The sequence below is a fragment of the Salmo salar genome, chromosome 12 (genome assembly GCF_965601325.2).
Source record: "Salmo salar chromosome 12, fSalSal1, whole genome shotgun sequence".
Lineage (NCBI taxonomy): Eukaryota > Metazoa > Chordata > Actinopteri > Salmoniformes > Salmonidae > Salmo > Salmo salar.
Window position 1 is genome coordinate 103,457,993 of NC_138302.1, and position 22,075 is coordinate 103,480,067.

The window sequence follows — 22,075 nt, forward strand, 5'->3', positions numbered from 1 at the left end:
CAGACCCCCCCACACACACAGACCCCCCCGCACAGACACCCCCCACACACACAGACACCCCCCACCCACAGACCCCCCCACACAGACCCCCCCACCCACAGACACCCCCCCACAGACACACCCACAGACACCCCCCCACACAGACAACCCACCCACACAGACACCCCCCACACAGACAACCCCCCCCCACAGACACACCCACAGACACCCCCCCACACAGACAACCCCCCGGGCACAGACACACCCACAGACACCCCCCCACACAGACAACCCCCCCACACAGACAACCCCCCCACACAGACACACCAACAGACACGCCCACAGACACACACAGGGGGGAAATAAAACATCCAAACTGAACAATAAAAATCTAGAATTACATCCAGACGTGAAATAATTCACTCTTTGATCCCAGCTGTATGTTTTCAAGGCATCAGCGATCAGGATCTATTTTGGTCTCTTGTATTGGACTAAGCATCAGGTCTGGAACAGCTGCAGTAAGCTTCAAGTCCTAACCTTGGTGCGTCCACAATGGAACCCTATTCTTTATACAGTGCACTACTTTAGACCAGGGCCCATAGGGAATTCTCCTACCTGGATGGCAAATGGTCCTACCTGGATCGCGAATGCTTTCTAACCGGATAGCCATTGTTCCTACCTGGATGGCAAATGCTCCTACCTGGATCGCGAATTTACCCTACCTGGATAGCGAATGTTTCTTACCTGGATGGCGAATGTTTCCTACCTGGATGGCGAATGTTTCTTACCTGGATGGCGAATGTTTCTTACCTGGATGGCAAATGTTTCCTACCTGGATGGCGAATGTTTCCTACCTGGATGGCGAATGTTTCCTACCTGGATGGTGAAGGTTTCTTACCTGGATGGCGAAGGTTCCGAAAACGATGGAACAGAAGATGGGGTTCCTGAAGATTCCGTCGAAGACGTTCCTCTCTCCGTGGATCTTCCTGGCGTTGATCTCGTTGAAAAGCTGCATGAGGACGAAGGTGTTGAAAATGATGGTGTAGTGTTCTGACGGAGGGGAGTGGAGCGGAGCGTGACGACCACTGTCTATGTCAAAGATTTGCTCACCTGAGATAGAGAGAGAAGAGATAGAAAGAGAGAGAGATATATATTGTTGCTAAAGATCTGCTCACCTGGAGGAGTCCTTATCACTGCCATAGATTTTAAACTGGGGCTAAAGTAAGCTGAAGCTTGTAGGGGCAAAACCGAACCATGAATTGCAGTTTCTCGTGGCCCATACACTACTTTCAGGGTGTAAAATGCTACATTTTCCCATTTACAAGCGTTTACCTATACTTAAGATACTTTAGCTAAACTCTTAACACAGCAACACACCTACATCACACAATTAGCCAAATTGTGCTCAAAACCAAATTTTGTTCAGGAAATTCCAACTCCTCATTTCAAAATGCAAAACCGTGGCTTCCAATGTAAGCATTTTAGAAACGTGTTAATTGATATTCTGTGGAAAAAAACATGAATTGTGTTAATGGTACAGTATGTTCCACAACAGATGGATGTTGTGCTAATTGTGTTTAGAGTTATGAAAATGTGACTACACGTTGGACTGAAGGATGTTAGCGATTGTAAAAAAAAAAAAAAAAATGAAACAGACCAAGATGTTTCTTGTCCCGGAATCCCGCTTAACAGACAGGTTGAAGCCTGCTTGACAGAGATACTAAGCTGCTAGCCATCAAGCTAACGAAGTTGGTACCAGATGAGTTTTGCAATGGAGCCCTCTTTGTCTGGAGAGGTAAATGAACGGTTGCAGCGCTGTAGAAGCTCTATCTTTTACGCACTATTTTCGGGACAAACCGGACCACTCAGAGTTCCAATGCGGAAATTGTTTACTTGCCGAGGATTATAGGCTTGAGGTGGCTTCATTGATGACTCAGGTCGCCAGCCTACGTAAGAAACTGTGAAAAATGCAGAGAGGAATGTTTACATTTTTTATGCCAGTGGCTGGACGGCGTTCACGCTTGTTGGGTGCATCTCCGCCTTGTCGTTTGTAGTTATCCGACTGGCCGGTGTTGCCTGGAGCTCCCACATCTGATAGTGGAGTCAAAAGAACACAGCAAGATAAGCAAGACAATCAACGATGGTCGCATGTCACGACCCATGGAAGCCGAAGACAGCGACTTCCCGCAAAGCAGTCTACACTCCCAGCAAGAGGCCCGGTACAAACAACTAATAGTTTCGCCGTCCTGGAGCCTGATCTTCCTGCACCCTAGTCACTGAGGGTGCCTGTATCTGCGCCAGGAGCAACGGGCTTAAGTTATCCTGCCTCTCGACCTGTCCATTAAAGTCTACACACGTCCACAAAAGGTTCTCTGAATCCTGAGAAGCGTGGGAGTCAGTGGATTTCCTCGTCCTTCTCGCCAGCCGTGATTCTGGGCGGCTCCATGGTAAGAAATGTGACCGTTCCTGATGCAAAAACTATGTCCTATCCCAGAGCTCAAGTAAATTACATTGCTAAGGTGCTCCCGAATGTACTACGCCAGGAAATGGAAATTGATTCTATCGTAGTCCATGTGGGGTTTTAATGACATTATGAAGGGCAGTTCTGAAAAGTTGAAACTGGATATTAAAGAGTTGATTGACTGCTAAACACTAACAAAAGACCCATCATATCTGGCCCTGTGTCCTCTCTGAATCGCGGCATTGAACGCTTTGGCTACGTGATTATTGCAGCTCAATGGGTGTAATTTTGTTGACAATTTTGATACCTTTTGGAAACAAAACACGTTTTACAATATCTGACCAAATTATGAAAGACAAGCATTGGTGACTAAACTGCTTGGAGTAACCCTGGATTGTAAACTGTCATGGTCAAAACATATTGATACAACAGTAGCTAAGATGCGGAGAAGACTGTCCATAATAAAGCGCTGCTCTACCTTCTTAACAGCACTATCAACAGGCCTTAGTTTTGTCGCACCTGGACTACTGTTCAGTCATTTGGTCAGGTGCCACAAAAAAATAACTTAGGAAAATGTCAATTGGTTCAGAACAGGGCAGCACGGCTGGCCCTTGGATGTAAACAGAGAGCTAATATTAATAATATGCATGTCAATCTCTCCTTGCTCAAAGTGGAGGAGAGATTGACTTCCTCACTACTTGTATTTATGAGAGGTATTGACATGTTGAATGCACCGAGCTGTCTGTTTGAACTACTGGCGCACAGCTCAGACACTCATGCATACCCCACAAGACATGCCACAATAGTTCTCTTCACAGAACAGACTATGGGAGGCACACAGTACTAAATAGAGCCATGACTACATGGAACTCTATTCCACATCAAGTAACTCATGCAAACAGTACAATTAGACTAAAAAAACACCTTATGAAACAGCGAGGACTGTGAAGCAGCACAAACATAGTCAAAGACACACACACACACACACACACACACACACGATAGCATACGCACTATACACACACGTACACATGGATTTTGTACTGTATATATGTGGTGGAGTAGGGGCCTGAGGGCACACAGTCTATGAATGTATTGTAATGTTTTTAAAAACTGCCTTAATTTTGCTGGACTCTGGATTCCACAGGCCCACTGTTATTTCAGCACACCATCTCCCTTGACCATCCTCTCTCTCTATACTCTCCAAGAAATAACCCAATAGGCCTGGGGCGGCAGGGTAGCCTAGTGGTTAGAGTGGGGTGGCAGGGTAGCCTAGTGGTTAGAGCGTTGGCCTAGTAACCGAAAGGTTGCAAGTTCGAATCCCCGAGCTGACAAGGTACAAATCTGTCGTTCTGCCCCTGAACAAGTCAGTTAACCCCACTGTTCCTAGGCCATCATTGAAAATAAGAATTTGTTCTTAACTGACTTGCCTAGTTAAATAAAGGTATAAAATAGAAGAGGACTGTTAAAACATAATGACGTACCGACGAACAGCAGGGAGAAAATGATGACCAGCTGGTAGATGCCATGTCCCAGGATGTTCTTGGTCATGGTGCTGGAGATCAGCGGTTTGTTGCGGCCGTACGGCTTCCTCATCAGCAGGGCCTCGGTGGGGGGCTCGGTCGCCAGGGCCAGGGACGCAAAGGTGTCCATTATCAAGTTCACCCACAGCATCTGGACCGCCTTCAGAGGAGAATCCTACAGGGTGGTTAACATTAGAGACTACAGATCAACAACTGGACTGTCATCAGGGGAGAATCCTGATTGTCATCAGGACACAGTTCTGCAAGAGAACACATTAGATACTAGCATCAGCTTCAGATCCTGGTAGTATACTATGGATGTGTTTCTACAATGGTACAAAGGCATTTCACAGGATCGATTAAAACTCTTAACTCCAGCAGTATTGCTCTCCACAGGGGGTACAATGCAGGGATCTCACCCTCACTGTTCATTCTGATTACACTGGTGAGCATAACCTGTGTGATGCAGGCCCCAGTGAAGGCCACTATGACAGTCGTGTGTGTGTGTTTTTTACCTGTGTGGTGAAGGCCACTATGACAGTCAGCTGTGTGTGTGTTACCTGTGTGATGCAGGCCCCAGTGAAGGCCACGATGACAGCCACCACGTTGACAGTCAGCTGGAACTGGAGGAACTTGGAGATGCTGTCGTAGACGTTCCTCCCCCACATCACAGCCTTCACTATACTACTGAAGTTATCGTCCGTTAATATGATGTCAGACGCCTCCTTGGCCACATCTGTACCGGCTATACCCTGCAGAGAGAGAAGAGGTATGGTTTAATACTGGCTGTACCCTGCAGAGAAAAGAGGTATGGTTTAATACCGGCTGTACCCTGGAGAGATATAAGTGCTGTTATTGTGAAGTGGAAATGTCTAGGAACAACAATGGCTCAACAGCAAAGTTATACACCACACAAGCTTACAGAACAGGACCACTTAGTGGTGAAGTGTGTCCTCTTTTGCAACACTCACTGCAGAGTTCCAAAACTGCAACATCAGCACAAGAACTGTTAGTCGGGAGCTTCATGAAATGGATTTCCATGGCCGAGCAGACGCAAACCCAGCCTAAGATCACCATATGCAATGCCAAGCGTTGGTTTGAGTGGTGTAAAGCTCGCCTCTAATCATGCTTCACCATCTGGCAGTCCCACGGACGAATCTGTGTTTGGCGGATGCCAAATGAACGCTACCTGCCCCAATGCATAGTGCCAACTGTAAAGTTTGGTGGAGGAGGTCTGGGGCTGTTTTTCATGGTTCGGGCTAGGCCCCTTAGTTTCAGTGAAGGGAAATCTCAACGCTACAGTATACAACGACATTCTAGACGATTCTGTGCTTTCAACTTTGTGGCAACAGTTTGGAGAAGGCCCTTTCCTGTTTCAGCATGACAATGTCCCCGTGCACAAAGCGAGGTCCATAGAATAACTTTACTGGCCTGCACAGAGCCCTGACCTCAACCCCATCGAACACCTTTGGGATGAATTGGAACACCGACTGCGAGCCAGGCCTAATCGCCCAACATCAGTGCCTGACCTCACTAATTCTCTTGTGGCTGAATGGAAGCAAATCCCTGCAGCAATGTTCCAACATCTAGTAGAAAGCCTTCCCAGAAGAGTGGAGGCTGTTATAGCAGCAAAGGGGGGACTAACTCCATATTAATGGGAATGATTTTGGAACGAGATATTCAACGAGCAGGTGTCCACATACTTTTGGTCATGTAGTGTACGTTAGCATGTCTGTGGGATGAGGTGCGCAGAGAGAGCAGGTGACAATCAAGGAGTCTCGCTGGCTGTGCTTCTTGTGATGGTTGTAAATCATCAGGCTGCAGAGCAACTCTCCTGTCCTCAGAACTGGTTAATTCTAAACTGATTAGCATTTTTGTCTCATCTTCTTCTCATAATAGGCCTAGGCTACTACATGTGTTGTAGTAAGTTGCACATTGCTAGAATAATCTGGAGATAGACTTAAGGCCAGCTACGTGTTTCTTTCCTCAGCTTTCCTTCGCTGTAGCCTCAGTTTTCTTTTGACTCATTACATTTTTCCCTTCTTCGTATTGTTTGTTCAATTTCACTTATTGTGGCCTAAAATATTTGTAATTCAAAATAAAGTTGTGATTTGAGAACAGCATAGACTCCGACTGACATAATGGTTCCCATTTAAAAGCAGAAACTTTTAAAACAAACACTTTGTTTTAAATATTTGGGAAATATTTAAATAGTAGGATTAGGCTTTGAGCTGTTTGCTTCACAATGACATGGAAGGATTTTTTTTAAATCAGATTTCCTGTTCCTGATCAAACAAGATTCCTTGTCTGATCATGAAACGGCTAAATAGCAGACATCATCTGCTATTGAAGAGAGAGAGCAAACAAAAACAGACAGTTAGTGCTGCTTTGGAGAAACGTAAACATGTCTACATTGTTCTCCAACATCTGTAAATATATTTCTTAATATATCTTTAATAAATAGGAATATAATGTAGACATTTAATGCACTGCTGTTTACTGTCTGACCTCTGTCCTCTGCTCCTCTGTACTGCACACGTTGAAATAAGTTAGGTATCCTCTGTCACGTCACAAAGTAATCACTATCGACGATGGCTGTGTATCGTCAGTCATAGAAGACACTATCATAATATCGCCTAACTGAGGTACGAATATTTAGTCATTCATTATTCTGATTTGGGGGAAATAAAAGAGTGTAAACTCATCACCAAAATGTAGATATAGCTACAGATACGGAGATTCAGATAACTGAATAAACATAATTGAGTTACTCCTTATTTTATATGTGAATCTAGCACCATCATATTGTACTGTATGTGCAATGCAGTGACCTGAATAGCAATGTTAATAGTATTTCTGATTGTGTTTATCACATGTGTCCACTAAGGGGCAGTCCTGTTCCACTGTATCTACAGCAGGGCTGGTGGGGTTACTGTGTGTAGTAGTGAGGATGCTGCTTGTGTTTTACCAGGACATTTCAAGGTTACTAACAATGGATCCACTCCACAGTCAGTCATAGTTGTTGTAGCTAGCTGTAATGCTACATCTGTCATAGTTGTTGTAGCTAGCTGTAATGCTACATCTGTCATAGTAGTTGTAGTGCTACATCTGTCATAGTAGTTGTTGCTAGCTGTAATGCTAAAGTGAGTCATAGTAGTTGTAGCTAGCTGTAATGCTACATCTGTCATAGTATTTGTAGCTAGCTGTAATGCTACATCAATCATAGTAGTTGTAGCTAGCTGTAATGCTAAAGTGAGTCATAGTAGTTGTAGCTAGCTGTAATACTACATCTGTCATAGTAGTTGTAGCTAGCTGTAATGCTACATCTGTCGTAGTAGTTGTAGCTAGCTGTAATGCTACATCTGTCATAGTAGTTGTAGCTAGCTGTAATGCTACATCTGTCATAGTATTTGTAGCTAGCTGTAATGCTACATCTGTCATAGTAGTTGTAGCTAGCTGTAATGCTACATCTGTCATAGTAGTTGTAGCTAGCTGTAATGCTACATCTGTCATAGTATTTGTAGCTAGCTGTAATGCTAAAGTGAGTCATAGTAGTTGTAGCTAGCTGTAATGCTAAAGTGAGTCATAGTAGTTGTAGCTAGCTGTAATACTACATCTGTCATAGTATTTGTAGCTAGCTGTAATGCTAAAGTGAGTCATAGTAGGTGTTGCTAGCTGTAATACTACATCTGTCATAGTAGTTGTAGCTAGCTGTAATACTACATCTGTCATAGTAGTTGTAGCTAGCTGTAATGCTAAAGTGAGTCATAGTACATCTGAGTCATAGTACATCTACATCTGTCACAGCTAGCATTTCTGTTCTATCTAGATCAAACATTTCCTACAATATTTATGCATTACCAAAATTTAACCATGTAGATTATTGAGAACACGTTTATGTGTCCTAGATGGCACCCTATTCACCTACAAAGTGCACACTTCTTTTGACCAGACCCTATGGGCCATTGTCAATAGTAGTACACTATATAGGAAATAGGGTGTCATTTGGGATGGAGCCATTCTCTTATACAATAACAACTTTGGCCCAGTTTCCCCAAAAGCATCTTAAGGCTGGATTTATCGTTAGAACCTTCATAGGAGCATCATTAAATGCCCGAGCTGTTTCCCAAAACCACCGTTACTAAAGTTGCCCCTGAAAACACTCGTTATTTACTGACTGCATCAGACCAATCGTAGAACAGTTAAGTGCCTTGTTAGATGCTTTTTTTTTTTACCTCCCGTATCACTTTAAATACAAAAGATCTCTGCTAAACACACAATCAAGATGTTTATCTGTCTCTCTGTGATGCTAATAACTTCAGAACGAAGTTGACTACAAATAGAAAGTTGCCCATGTCTTTGCAATTGTTACAAACAAGCGAAGGATTAAAATATTTAAACCGCGATGTCTGCATTACAAAGATAAGTACATTACAGGCTACATAGATCTATATATTATATATTGATACATTGATACATTATATATTGATATATTTAAATCATATGGAAATCAATCATCATACCGTATCATGTGTTTTCCAAAACACCACACAGAAAAAAAAGTTTGCTAAATGTCAATACTGATAGGAACGATTTCTCCATTCAAATCTTGTGTTGTAGTGCGATGTTTTGGTGGTGTTGTTGTGGTGTAGTTGTGTTGTGGTGTAGTTGTGTTGTGGTGGTGTGGTGGTGTTGTGTTGTGGTGTAGTTGTGTTGTGGTGTTGTTGTGGTGTAGTTGTGGTGTAGTGGTGGTGTTGTGTTGTGGTGTTGTGGTGGTGTTGTTGTGGTGTAGTTGTGTTGTGGTGGTGTTGTGTTGTGGTGCAGTACGGTACAGTATGGGAAGGTATGGTAGATACATTATGCACCCAGCTCCGTGTCCTACCATGGCAAAGCCCACGTCAGCCTTCTTCAGGGCTGGTCCATCGTTAGTCCCGTCTCCTGTCACCGCCACCACCTGTCTCTGGTCTGTCAAGCAGCTGTCTATGATGCCTAGAAGACACAACCCAACACACAGGGGTTCAGTTCAGATGAACAGAACAGAGTACAGTAGAGTAGAGAAGAGTGGAAGTGTGGCCTCCTCTCTCACCTTTGACAAGTGTGTGTTTATCAGTAGGGGAGGATCTAGCCAGGACTCGCAGTTTAGGCCACACCTTGTCCATGCGCTCCTGCTCAACCTACAGAGGAGAAGGTACATCTATCAGAACCTGAAGGTATTTTATCTATGTTTCCTGAGAGATTTTCCTAATATGGAGTAGCACCCCCCCCCCCCCCCCCCCCACATATTATACAAACTGTTGAGCGTGAAAAACCCAGAAATAAGGGATCATAGCTTTCACCTGGATTCACCTGAGAGATGCACAAGAGCACTGTACCTCTTCTCTCTCTCTCTCTCTCTTTCTGTCTCTCGCTCGCTCTCTGTCTCTCGCTCTCTGTCTCTCTGTCTCTCTCTCGCTCTCTGTCTCTCTCTCGCTCGCTCTCTGTCTCTCGCTCGCTCGCTCTCTGTCTCTCTCTCGCTCTCTGTCTCTCTCTCTCTCTCGCTCTCTGTCTCTCTCTCTCTCGCTCTCTGTCTCTCTCTCTCTCGCTCTCTGTCTCTCTCTGTCTCTCTCTCGCTCTCTGTCTCTCTCTGCTGTAGCGTACCTCTCCCTTCTCGTTGCGGATCCTCCTGTTGAACTCCTTGCCGTCGATACACAGGAAGTCTTCTCCAGGGTGGATGATGCCACACTTGATGGCGATGGCCCTGGCCGTGTTGATGTTATCACCTGTTACCATGCGCACCGTGATGCCCGCACGCTGGCACCTTATAATGGCATCTGGTACCTGCAGGGCACACGCAGACAATATGATATTTAGCATACACTATCACATGGTAAATCCAAACTGACTGACACTACAGTGAGTGCCTTCATTTTAATACAAAATGGACCCAACAGGAATTGAACACACGACCCTGTCATTATTACTGCCTTGCAACTACCAATTCATTCACACAGGACGAAAACAAGCACACACGCACGCACACATATGCATGCACGCACACACTCCCACAAGCACACACACGCATGCACGCACACACACACACACACACATGCATGCACGCACACACACAATCACACAAATTATAAAAATGAATCTCTCCAGAAATAAGTCTCTCGCTGTTGCCGCCTGTTACCAACCCCCCTCCACTCCCAGCAGTGCCCTGGACACCATATGTGAATTGATTGCCCCCCATCTATCTTCAGAGTTCGTTCTGTTAGGTGACCTAAACTGGGATATGCTTAACACGCCAGCCGTCCTACAATCTAAGCTAGATGCCCTCAATCTCACACAAATTATCAAGGAAACCACCAGGTACAACCCTAAATCCGTAAACATGGGCACCCTCATAGACGTTATCCTGACCAACTTGCCCTCCAAATACACCTCTGCTGTTTTCAATCAGGATCTCAGTGATCATTGCCTGCATCCGCTATTGGTCCGCGGTCAAATGACCACCCCTCATCACTGTTAAACGCTCCCTAAAACACTTCTGCGAGCAGACCTTTCTAATCGACCTGGCCCTGGTACCCTGGAAGGATATTGACCTCATCCTGTCAGTCGAGGGTGCTTGGTCGTTCTTTAAACGTAATTTCCTCACCATTTTAGATAAGCATGCCCCTTTCAAAAAATTTAGAACTAAGAACAGATATAGCCCTTGGTTCACTCCAGACCTGACTGCCCTCGACCAGCACAAAAACATCCTGTGGTGGACTGCAATAGCATGAAATAGTCCCCGCGATATGCAATAGTTCAGGGAAGTCAGGAACCAATACACGCAGTCAGTCAGTAAAGTCCATGGAGAACAAGAGCACCTCCTCCCAGCTGCCCACTGCACTGAGGCTAGGTAACACGGTCACCACCGATAAATCCATGATAATCGAAAATTTCAATAAGCATTTCTCTACGGCTGGCCATGCTTTCCTCCTGGCTACCCCAACCCCGGCCAACAGCTCTGCACCTCGCGCAGCTACTTGCCCAAGCCTCCCCAGCTTCTCCTTCACCCAAATCCAGATAGCTGCTGTTCTGAAAGAGCTGCAAAAACTAGACCCATACAAATCAGCTGGGCTAGACAATCTGGACCCTCTCTTTCTAAAATGATCCACAGCTGTTGTTGCAACCCCTATTACCAGTCTGTTCAACCTCTCTTTCGTATCGTCCGAGATCCCTTAAGATTGGAAAGCTGCCGCGGTCATCCCCCTCTTCAAAGGGGGTGACACTCTTGACCCAAACTGCTATAGACCTATATCTATCCTGCCCTGCCTCTCTAAAGTCTTCGAAAGCCAAGTTAATAAACAGGTCACTAACCATTTCGAATCCCACCAAACCTTCTCCGCTGTGCAATCCGGTTTCCGAGCCGGTCACGGGTGCACCTCAACCACGCTCAAGTTACTAAACAATATCATAACCGCCATCGATTAAATACAGTACTGTGAAGCTGTCTTCATTGACCTGGCCAAGGCTTTCGACTCAGTCAATCACAGTATTCTTATCGGCAGACTCAATAGCCTTGGTTTCTCTAATGACTGCCTCGCCTGGTTCTACTTTGCAGACAGAGCTCAGTGTGTCAAATTGGAGGGCATGTTGTCCGGACCTCTGGCAGTCTCTATGGGGGTACCACAGGGTTCAATTCTCGGGCCGACACTTTTCTCTGTATATATCAATGATGTCGCTCTTGCTGCTGGTGATTCTTTGATTTCCTGATCCACCTCTACGCAGACGACACCATTCTGTATACATCTGACCCTTCCTTGGACACTGTGCTAACTAACCTCCAAACGAGCTTCAATGCCATACAACAATCCTTCCGTGGCCTCCAACTGCTCTTAAACGCTAGTAAAACCAAATGCATGCTTTTCAACCGTTCGCTGCCCGCACCCGCCCGCCCGACTAGCATCACCACCCTGGACGGTTCTGACCTAGAATATGTGGACAACTACAAATACCTAGGTGTCTGCCTAGACTGTAAACTCTACTTCCAGACTCATATTAAACATCTCCAATCCAAAATCAAATCTAGAATCGGCTTTCTATTTTGCAACAAAGCCTCCTTCACTCACGCCGCCAAACTTACCCTAGTAAAACTGACTATCCTCGACTTAAGCGATGTCATCTACAAAATAGCTTCCAAACTGGATGCAGTCTATCACCGTGCCATCCGTTTTGTTACCAAATCACCTTATACCACCCACCACTGCGACCTGTATGCTCTAGTCAGCTGGCCCTTGCTACATATTCGTCGCCAGACCCACTGGCTCCAGGTCATCTATAAGACTATGCTTGGTAAAGCTCCGCCTTATCTCAGTTCACTGGTCACAATAACAACACCCACCCGTAGCACGCGCTCCAGCAGGTATATCTCACTGATCATCCCCAAAGCCAACACCTCATTTGGCCGCCTTTCCTTCCAGTTCTCTGCTGCCAATGACTGGAACGAATTGCAAAAATCCCTGAAGCTGGAGACTTATTTCCCTCACCACCTTTAAACATCAGCTATCTGAGCAGCTAACCGATCGCTGCAGCTGTACATAGTCCATCTGTAAATGGCCCACCCAATCTACCTACCTCATCCCCATACTGTTTTTATTTACTTTTCTGCTATTTTACACACCAGTATCTCTCCTTGCACATCATCATCTGCTCATTTATCACTCCAGTGTTAATCTGCTAAATTGTAATTCTTCGCTACTATGGCCTATTTATTGCCTTACCTCCTCATGCCATTTGCACACACTGTATATAGACTTTATTTTTTTTCTTCTACTGTGTCATTGACTTGTTTATTGTGTTATTGGCTTGTTTATTGTGTTATTGGCTTGTTTATTGTTTATTCCATGTGTAACTCTGTTGTTGTCTGTGGCACACTGCTTTGCTTTATCTTGGACAGGTCGCAGTTGTAAATGAGAACTTGTTCTCAACTAGCCTACCTGGTTAAATAAAGGTGAAATCAAAAAATCTCACACACCCACGCACGCACACACTAAGTTTAGTTCACTGAGGGCCATCTTTCCTCTACAAAGCAACACTTCCTGTCATGCTGGCAGCATCACAGGAATACCAGTGGTAAAGCAACACATCCTGACATGCTGGCAGAATCACAGGGGAACTAGTGGTAAAGCATCACATCCTGCCATGCAGGCAGCATCACAGGAGAACTAGTGGTAAAGCAACACATCCTGCCATGCTGGCAGCATCACAGGGGAACTAGTGGTAAAGCAACACTTCCTGTCATGCTGGCACCATCACAGGGGAACTAGTGGGTAAGCAACACCTGCCATGCTGGCACCATCACAGGGGAACTAGTGGGTTAGCAACACTTCCTGCCATGCTGGCAGCATCACAGGGGAAGTAGTGGGTAAGCAACACTTCCTGCCATGCTGGCAGCATCACAGGAATACCAGCGGTAAAGCAACACATGCTGGCAGCATCACAGGGGAACTAGTGGTAAAGCAACACATCCTGCCATGCTGGCAGCATCACAGGGGAACTAGTGGTAAAGCAACACATCCTGTCATGCTGGCAGCATCACAGGAAAACTAGTGGTAAAGCAACACCTGCCATGCTGGCACCATCACAGGGGAACTAGTGGGTTAGCAACACTTCCTGCCATGCTGGCAGCATCACAGGGGAACTAGTGGGTAAGCAACACTTCCTGCCATGCTGGCAGCATCACAGGAATACCAGCGGTAAAGCAACACATGCTGGCAGCATCACAGGGGAACTAGTGGTAAAGCAACACATCCTGCCATGCTGGCAGCATCACAGGGGAACTAGTGGTAAAGCAACACATCCTGTCATGCTGGCAGCATCACAGGAAAACTAGTGGTAAAGCCATGCTGGCAGCATCACAGGGGAACTAGTGGTGAAGCAACACTTCCTGTCATGCTGGCAGCATCACAGGGGAACTAGTGGTGAAGCAACACTTCCTGTCATGCTGGCACCATCACAGGGGAACTAGTGGGTAAGCAACACTTCCTGCCATGCTGGCAGCATCACAGGGGAACTAGTGGTAAAGCAACACATCCTGCCATGCTGGCAGCATCACAGGGGAACTAGTGGGTAAGCAACACTTCCTGCCATGCTGGCAGCATCACAGGAGAACTAGTGGTAAACCAACACATCCTGTCATGCTGGCAGCATCACAGGGGAACTAGTGGGTAAGCAACACATCCTGCCATGCTGGCAGCATCACAGGGGAACTAGTGGTAAATGAGTACTTGCTCTACAGATCCTCTCCCAGCTACAGCTACCCTGCTATCGGCCCACCACTCTCTCACCCAATGTCCTACAAAGTGCACTACTTTTGCACCAGGGCCCATAGGGAATAGGGTGGCATTTAGGATGCAGCCTCTGTGACAGGAGAACCAAATCATTTAGAGCATCAGAGACAGCTGGTGTTGAGGAGGAGCTTTACGAGTGTGTGTGTGTGTGTGTGTGTGTGTGTGTGTGTGTGTGTGTGTGTGTGTGTGTGTGTGTGTGTGTGTGTGTGTGTGTGTGTGTGTGTGTGTGTGTGTGTGTGTGTGTGTATACATACACTGCTGCTAAAATGATTATTGATTAGATGTATTACCACCATTACACTGCTGTTCATTGATTGCCATTACTGGGATTCTCAGCCTCTGACCCTATTACGGGGGCTGAGTCACTGGCTTGCTAGTGCTTCTCTTTGCCGTCCCTTGGAGGAGTGCATCACGTCGTGCCAGAATTTTTTTTGCTATTCTCGACTTGAGTGGGTTGAGTCACTGAGGTGAACTTCATGTCTGGACTTGCACCCCCTCGGGTTCGTGCCGTGGGGGAGATCTTCGTGGGCTGTACTCAGCCTTGTCTCAGGATGGTAAGTTGGTGGTTGAATATATCCCTCTAGTGGTGTGGGGGCTGTGCTTTGGCAAAGTGGGTGGGGTTATATCTTGCCTGGTTGGCTGTACTGTATTGTTGGGTAGGACTTGGTTAATCTGTTTTGATAGTGAATACTGTTAGGTAGGACATGGTTTATCTGTTTTGATAGTGAATATTGTTGGGTAGGACAATATTGTTGGGTAGGACTTGGTTAATCTGTTTTGATAGTGAATATTGTTAGGTAGGACTTTGTTAATCTGTTTTGATAGTGAATATTGTTAGGTAGGACTTGGTTAATCTGTTTTGATAGTGAATATTGTTAGGTAGGACTTGGTTAATCTGTTTTGATAGTGAATATTGTTAGGTAGGACTTGGTTAATCTGTTTTGATAGTGAATATTGTTAGGTAGGACTTGGTTAATCTGTTTTGATAGTGAATATTGTTAGGTAGGACTTGGTTAATCTGTTTTGATAGTGAATATTGTTAGGTAGGACTTGGTTAATCTGTTTTGATAGTGAATATTGTTAGGTAGGACTTGGTTAATCTGTTTTGATAGTGAATATTGTTAGGTAGGACTTGGTTAATCTGTTTTGATAGTGAATATTGTTAGGTAGGACTTGGTTAATCTGTTTTGATAGTGAATATTGTTAGGTAGGACTTGGTTAATCTGTTTTGATAGTGAATATTGTTGCGTAGGACTTCTTTTTTTAAATTTAACCTTTATTTTAACTAGGCAAGTCAGTTAAGAACAAATTCTTATTTACAATGACGGCCTACTGTCCTTTTGGGTAGGACTTGGTTTATCTATTTTCATAGTGATTACTACATATTTTAACTTAATAGGATCTCTGTGTAAAGAACAACATTACACACACACACACACACTTAATAGGATCTCTGTGTAAAGACCAACATTACACACACACACACTTAATAGGATCTCTGTGTAAAGAATAGAATTAGACACATAAGGGTCTGACTAGTGTTTCCATGACAATTATAAATGTTCTGATAACTGTACTTAAGTATTATATTTTCCTATGTTTTCATCTAGTGGCTAATTTGGGTACTGTAGCTTTAAATTTGCTAATTTTCAGGTTCAGACAAGCTCTAGTATTCCATTTTACTAGGCCTTGGTTAAAAATAAGTCTGGAATTACTTTCAAGTTATTAGAACATGCTTTTGCTAATTCAGATTTTGTTTCTATAATATTTATGTTTTATACATGTTTATTCTTGTTTTCTACATTCCGATGATGCTAAGCTAATTGCGCTAACTGTCACCCATTCACGTAACATTGTGCGTTAGCATGGTGCTATCGTTTTGTAACGGAATTAAGCTTCTCTGGTTTTTGGATGTATCTAGCCATTTTAAATGTTCAGTTATTAGGCTGTGTGGACACTTAGCTTGTGAGTATATGTTTAGTGGCACCTTTCCTGTGATGTAAATTGTCGCCATTTCTGCGTGGTCATGTGGGCTAGCTACACTTGTTTTCTTGTTTCATAACTTGTGATAGAGATGCTGTTCTATATTTTTATCCATGTGTGTGAATGTATATAGTGATTTTTTTTTTTTTGTCATACATTTTCTCCTTTCTGTAGCTGTTAAGTTTTACAATCAAAAAATCTTCTACTAAAGATTCTTAACGGTACTAATGCCTCCTGAATCTTTATTGAAAGAGTGTAAGTTGTCTGCCATGCTTTGTAGAGGGCAAAACAATGAACATTAACCCAAATATAGAATGGTGATATGTATAGTAACAAGATCACTAGTGAAAACCATTGTCACATCCTGATCTGTTTCACCTGTCTTTGTGATTGTCTCCACCCCCCAGCAGGTGTCTCCCATCTTCCCTCATTATCCCCTGTGTATTTATACACAGGGGATAATGTTCGTCAAAGCTTACCAGTGTTTTTCCCCTTGCTCCTGTCTTTTCTATATTTCCTGTTTTCTAGGTTTTGACCATTCTGCCTGCCCTGACCATGAGACTGCCTGCCGTTCTGTACCTTTTGAACTCTGATCTGGATTACTGACCTCTGCCTGCCCTTGACCTGTCGTTTTGCCTGCCTCCTGTTCTAGTAATACACTTTTGTTACTTCGACACTGTCTGCATCTGGGTCTTCCCTAAAATGTGATAGTACGAACTGGCTGAGCAGACTCAGGCCAGCCCACAATGCTGTCTTCCTGCAAGGAGCCACCATTGGACGACACGATGAGTTACTGCAATGTCTTATGGAGGGACTCCATACACTGGCAGACTGCCATGACCAGGTGTGTAAGACTTTGTTGAAGCAATTCCGCGGATTCCCCAATGGCAGCGGGTCACACCCGTAATCTCCCAGTCTACCCCAGTGTCCCGAGAACCCCGCTTACCTCCTCCAGAGTGCTACGCTGGAGATTTCGAAACCTGCCGGGCTTTTCTAATCCCAGTGCCCCCTCAATTTCAAGCTGCAGCCTTCTTTGTTCCCCGAAGACCGCTCGAGGATAGTGTACATCATAACGCTGATGTCCGGGAGGGCACTCACCTGGACTAAGGCGGTGTGGAAGCAACAGTCTGCCATCTGCCTCAGTCTAGAGGAGTTTGTGACGGATGTCCGGAAGGTGCTTGATTCTCCATTGTCCGGGAGAGAAGCTGCTCATAAGCTGCTCCAGCTACGTCAAGACTCCCGTAGTGTGGCAGACTAGGCAATGTATTTTCGCACATTGGCAGCTTAGAGTGCCTGGAACCCGGATGCATTGTTCCACATGTTCCTTCACGGATTATCGGAGGTGGTCAAAGATGAGCTTGCAGCCCGGGAGCTGCCCATGGACCTTGACTCCCTCATAGCCTTTACCATCCGGATCGATGGGCGGCATCGAGAATGTAGAAGAGGATCTGTGCCTTGTCGCCTTTGTTCGCCCTCGATTCCCACCTTGCCTCCGAAGAATCCCGGAGACCCTTGAAGTCTGCACGAGTGAACCCGACATCACCAAGTTCTCTTGGGAATCACCGAGGGCTGCCGACTCACCTCCTTCGGAGTCCAGGCATCTAGGCAGGGCTAGATTGACTCCGGCTGAGGTCATACATTGACTCCACATCCAGAGCTGTCTATATTGTGGAGCTACGGGACATTTCGTAGCTACCTGCCCAATCAGAAACCAGGCTCATCAAGAAGGGGCGAGTACTCTGGTGGGCTTTATGGAGAACTTTTCGTCTCCCCTTACTCGCACCCCTTTCCATGCCATCCTGCTCTGGGGGAACCAGTAGAAATCTGAGTACACATCGACTCTTGGGTCGATTCGTTTTTTGTTTGCTACCCTGGCGTCCGAGCTGGGCATCCCCACTCAGCCCCTCTCCATTCCTATGGATGGGTCACTCACAATACCACTCGGGTGTCAGGGAATCAAAGCGAGGCAATCCAATTTATGCTGATTAAGTCTCCTCCGGTTCCCATGGTACTGGGATTCTCTTGGCTCCAGCGACAAAATCCCATCATAGACTGGACTGCTGGTGCCATTATGCGCTGGAGCCCATTCTGCCACAGCCATTGTCTGAAGTCAGCGCAGCTTGCCCCGGGACGTCTTCCTGTGGGCTTGGAAGTTGCCCCGGACCTCTCCACCATTTCCGTGGAGTACCAGGACCGCCGAAAGGTGTTCAGTAAGGTCCGAGCCACTTCGCTTCCGCCGCACCGACCCTATGACTGCGGGATTGACCTTCTGCCAGGCACCACTCTGCCCCGGTGACGACTACTCTCTTTGCCGGGTCTGGAAACCAAGGCTATGAAGACCTACATTGAGGACTCACTAGCTGCAGGGTTCATCCATCCTTCTGCCTCCCCCGCTGGGGCAGGGTTCTTCTTTGTGGAGAAGGACAGAACCCTGCGCCCGTACATCGACTACCGGGGACTCAACGACATCACGGTGAAAAACCGGTACCCGCTACCACTCATCTCCTCGGCCATTGAGCTGCTCCAGGGGGTCACCGTGTTCTCCAAGCTGGACCTATGGAATGCCTACCACCTGGTGCGGATACAGGAAGGGGGTGAATGGAAGACTGCTTTCAACACGGCCAGCGGTCACTATGAGTATCTGGTCATGCCATTTGGCCTTGCCAACGCCCCAGCTGTGTTCCAGGCTCTGGTTAACCTGTTAGGGCTAGGGGGCAGTATTGACACGGCTGGATAAAAAACGTACCCGATTTAATCTGGTTACTACTCCTGCCCAGTAACTAGAATATGCATATAATTATTGGCTTTGGATAGAAAACACCCTAAAGTTTCTAAAACTGTTTGAATGGTGTCTGTGAGTATAACAGAACTCCTATGGCAGGCCAAAACCTGAGAAGATTTCAAGCAGGAAGTGGCCTGTCTGAGAAGTAGTGTTTCATCTTGGCTCTTTTTATTGAAGACTCAGGATCTGTGCAATAACGTGACACTTCCTACGTCTTCCATAGGGTCTCAGAGCCCGGGAAAAAGTTGAACGATATCGAGGCAGGCTCTGGCTGAAACACTTTATCGCTTTTGGCAAGTGGCCACTCAGAGTACTATGGGCTTAGGCGCGTGCCCGCTTCGACCGAATGCTTTCTTTTCCTTTGTCTGTTTATCTAAATGCAGATTCCCGGTCGGAATATTATCGCTTTTTTTATGAGAAAAATGTAATAAAAATTGATTTTAAACAGCGGTTGACATGCTTCGAAGTACGGTAATGGAATATTTAGAATTCTTTTGTCACGAATTGCGCCATGCTCGTCATCCTTATTTAGCCTTTAGGATAGTGTCTAGAACGCACGAACAAAACGCCGCTGTTTGGATATAACGATGGATTATTTTGGACCAAACCAACATTTGTTATTGAAGTAGAAGTCCTGGGAGTGCATTCTGACGAAGACAACAAAGTTTGAGTTTAGTTTATTTTTTTTACAGGGACAGTGCACATTAATCAATGTTTCAGTAAAAGTGCCGGTTTTAGCCAGCCGGCTAATTTTCAACCGCAGTCCCTGGTAATAACAAAGGTAATAACATTTTTCTTATAGTAAATCTGACTTTGATGAGTGCTAAACCTGCTGGGTGTCTAAATAGCTAGCCCTGTGATGCCGGGCTATCTACTGAGAATATTGCAAAATGTGCTTTCACCGAAAAGCTATTTTAAAATCGGACATATCGAGTGCATAGAGGAGTTCTGTATCTATAATTCTTAAAATAATTGTTATGCTTTTTGTGAACGTTTATCGTGAGTAATTTAGTAAATTCACCGGCAGTGTTCGGTGGGAATGCTAGTCACATGCTAGTCACATGCTAATGTAAAAAGCAGTTTTTTTTATATAAATATGAACTTGATTGAACAAAACATGCATGTATTGTATAACATAATGTCCTAGGGTTGTCATCTGATGAAGATCATCAAAGGTTAGTGCTACATTTAGCTGTGGTTTGGGTTTATGTGACATTATATGCTAGCTTGAAAAATGGGTGTCTGATTATTTCTGGCTGGGTACTCTGCTGACATAATCTAATGTTTTGTTTTCGTTGTAAAGCCTTTTTGAAATCGGACAGTGTGGTTAGATTAACGAGAGTCTTATCTTTAAAATGGTGTAAAATAGTCATATTTTTGAAAAATTGAAGTAATAGCATATCTAAGGATTTGAATAACGCGCCACAGGATTCAACTGGCTGTTGAGTAGGTTGGACGCAAGCGTCCCACCTAGCCCATAGAGGTTAATGATGTTCTCTGCGACATGTTGAACCGGTTCGTCTACCTCGACGACATCCTCACCTTCTCTCGCTTCGCCCAAGAACATGTGCTCCACGTCCAACAGATTCTCCAACGCCACCTGGAGAACCAGCTTTTTGTGAAAGCAGAAAAGTGCGAATTCCATCCCCTTCCTGGGTTACATCATCGCTGCAGGGAGTGTACAGATGGATCCCGGGAAGGTGAAAGCGGTGGTGGATTGGTGCCAGCCTATGTCCAAGGGTGCAGCTGCAAGGTTTACTGGGATTCGACAACTTTTTATCGTCGCTTTATCCGGGGTTACAGCACCCTGGCTTCACCCCTGTCTGCACTCACCTCTCCCAAGGTTCCGTTCACGTGGTCCCCAGCTGCTGACCGGGCATTCCGGGAACTATGATGTGGTGAATTGTGAGCTTCTCGCAGTGAAGATGACATTGGAGGAGTGGAGGCACTGGCTGGAGGGGGCGGAACATCCATTCATTGTGTGGACTGACCACAAGAACCTGGAATAACTCCGCACCGCCAAGCGTCTCAATTCCAGGCAAGCTAGGTGGGCTCTGCTCTTCACCCAGTTCAACTTCTCCCTCTCCTACCGACCAGGATCCAAGAACATCAAGCCGGATGCACTGTCATGCCGCTGTAGCCCCGCGGCTACATCCTTGGACCCCGAGACCATCCTTCCCACCTCGTGTCTGGCGACGGCACTCAGCTGGGGAATAAGGAAGCGGGTCCGTGAAGCGCAGAGCTCCCAGACGAACCCCGGGGGGGGGGGGGGGGGCAGATGTTTGTGCCTGACGCCGTCCACTCCTCGGTCCTGGAGTGGGCCCACTCCTCCAGGATTGCTTGTCACCAGGGCTCCGATCGGTCCCTGGACTTTGTGCGACAATGCTTTTGGTGGCCTACCATGGTCCCGAACGTCTCCGTGTTCATCGCCGCCTGCACGGTCTGTGCGCAGAACAAGACTCCTCGGCAAGCTCCGGCTGGTCTTCTTCAACTACTGCCTGTCCCTCACCGTCCCTGGTCTCAAATATCCCTGGACTTCGTCCACGGGTCTTCCCTCATCTGATGGCAACACCGCCATCCTGACAGTAGTGGATTGGTTTTCTAAAGCTGCCCACTTTATTCCTCTCCCCAAGCTACCCTCTGCCAAAGAGACAGCCCAGCTCATGGTGCAGCACGTCTTCCGGATCCATGGATTCCCAGTGGACATGGTTGAATACTCCCGCGATACCCTTCCTTGCTCTGCCACGGGTCTCTCGCCCTTTGAGTGTTCCCTGGGCTATCAGCCCCACTCTTCTCTGAGCAAGAGGAAGAGGTCAGCATACCTTTGGCCCAGATGTCTGTCCACCACTGTCGTCGTACCTGGTAGCCCGGTCGGCCCTTCTCAAGACGACCTCCAGGTTTCGACAACAAGCGGACTGCCACCGGACCCCGGCTTCGTCTCGGGCAGAAGGTATGGCTGTCCAACCGGGATCTACCTGCAAACTTTCCCCCCGTTTTATCGGCCCTTTCCCCATCTCCGAGGTAATTAGCCCCT

The 22,075-nt window shown here is 46.0% G+C and overlaps 1 protein-coding gene across 10 annotated transcripts in view; it reads right to left on the bottom strand.

The window, feature by feature from the left end:
• LOC106566233 (plasma membrane calcium-transporting ATPase 2) overlaps nt 1–22,075 on the bottom strand; it is a 294,986-nt gene that overhangs the window by 17,530 nt on the left and 255,381 nt on the right. For all 10 annotated transcript variants that reach the window (XM_045691977.2, XM_014134115.3, XM_045691982.2 and 7 more), the window contains 6 exons: nt 9,601–9,780; nt 9,050–9,137; nt 8,846–8,952; nt 4,524–4,715; nt 3,925–4,138; nt 878–1,089 (listed from right to left, as the gene is read on the bottom strand). In XM_045691977.2, the coding sequence (XP_045547933.1) occupies nt 878–1,089; nt 3,925–4,138; nt 4,524–4,715; nt 8,846–8,952; nt 9,050–9,137; nt 9,601–9,780 (993 nt within the window). The remainder of the gene's footprint in view (nt 1–877; nt 1,090–3,924; nt 4,139–4,523; nt 4,716–8,845; nt 8,953–9,049; nt 9,138–9,600; nt 9,781–22,075) is intronic.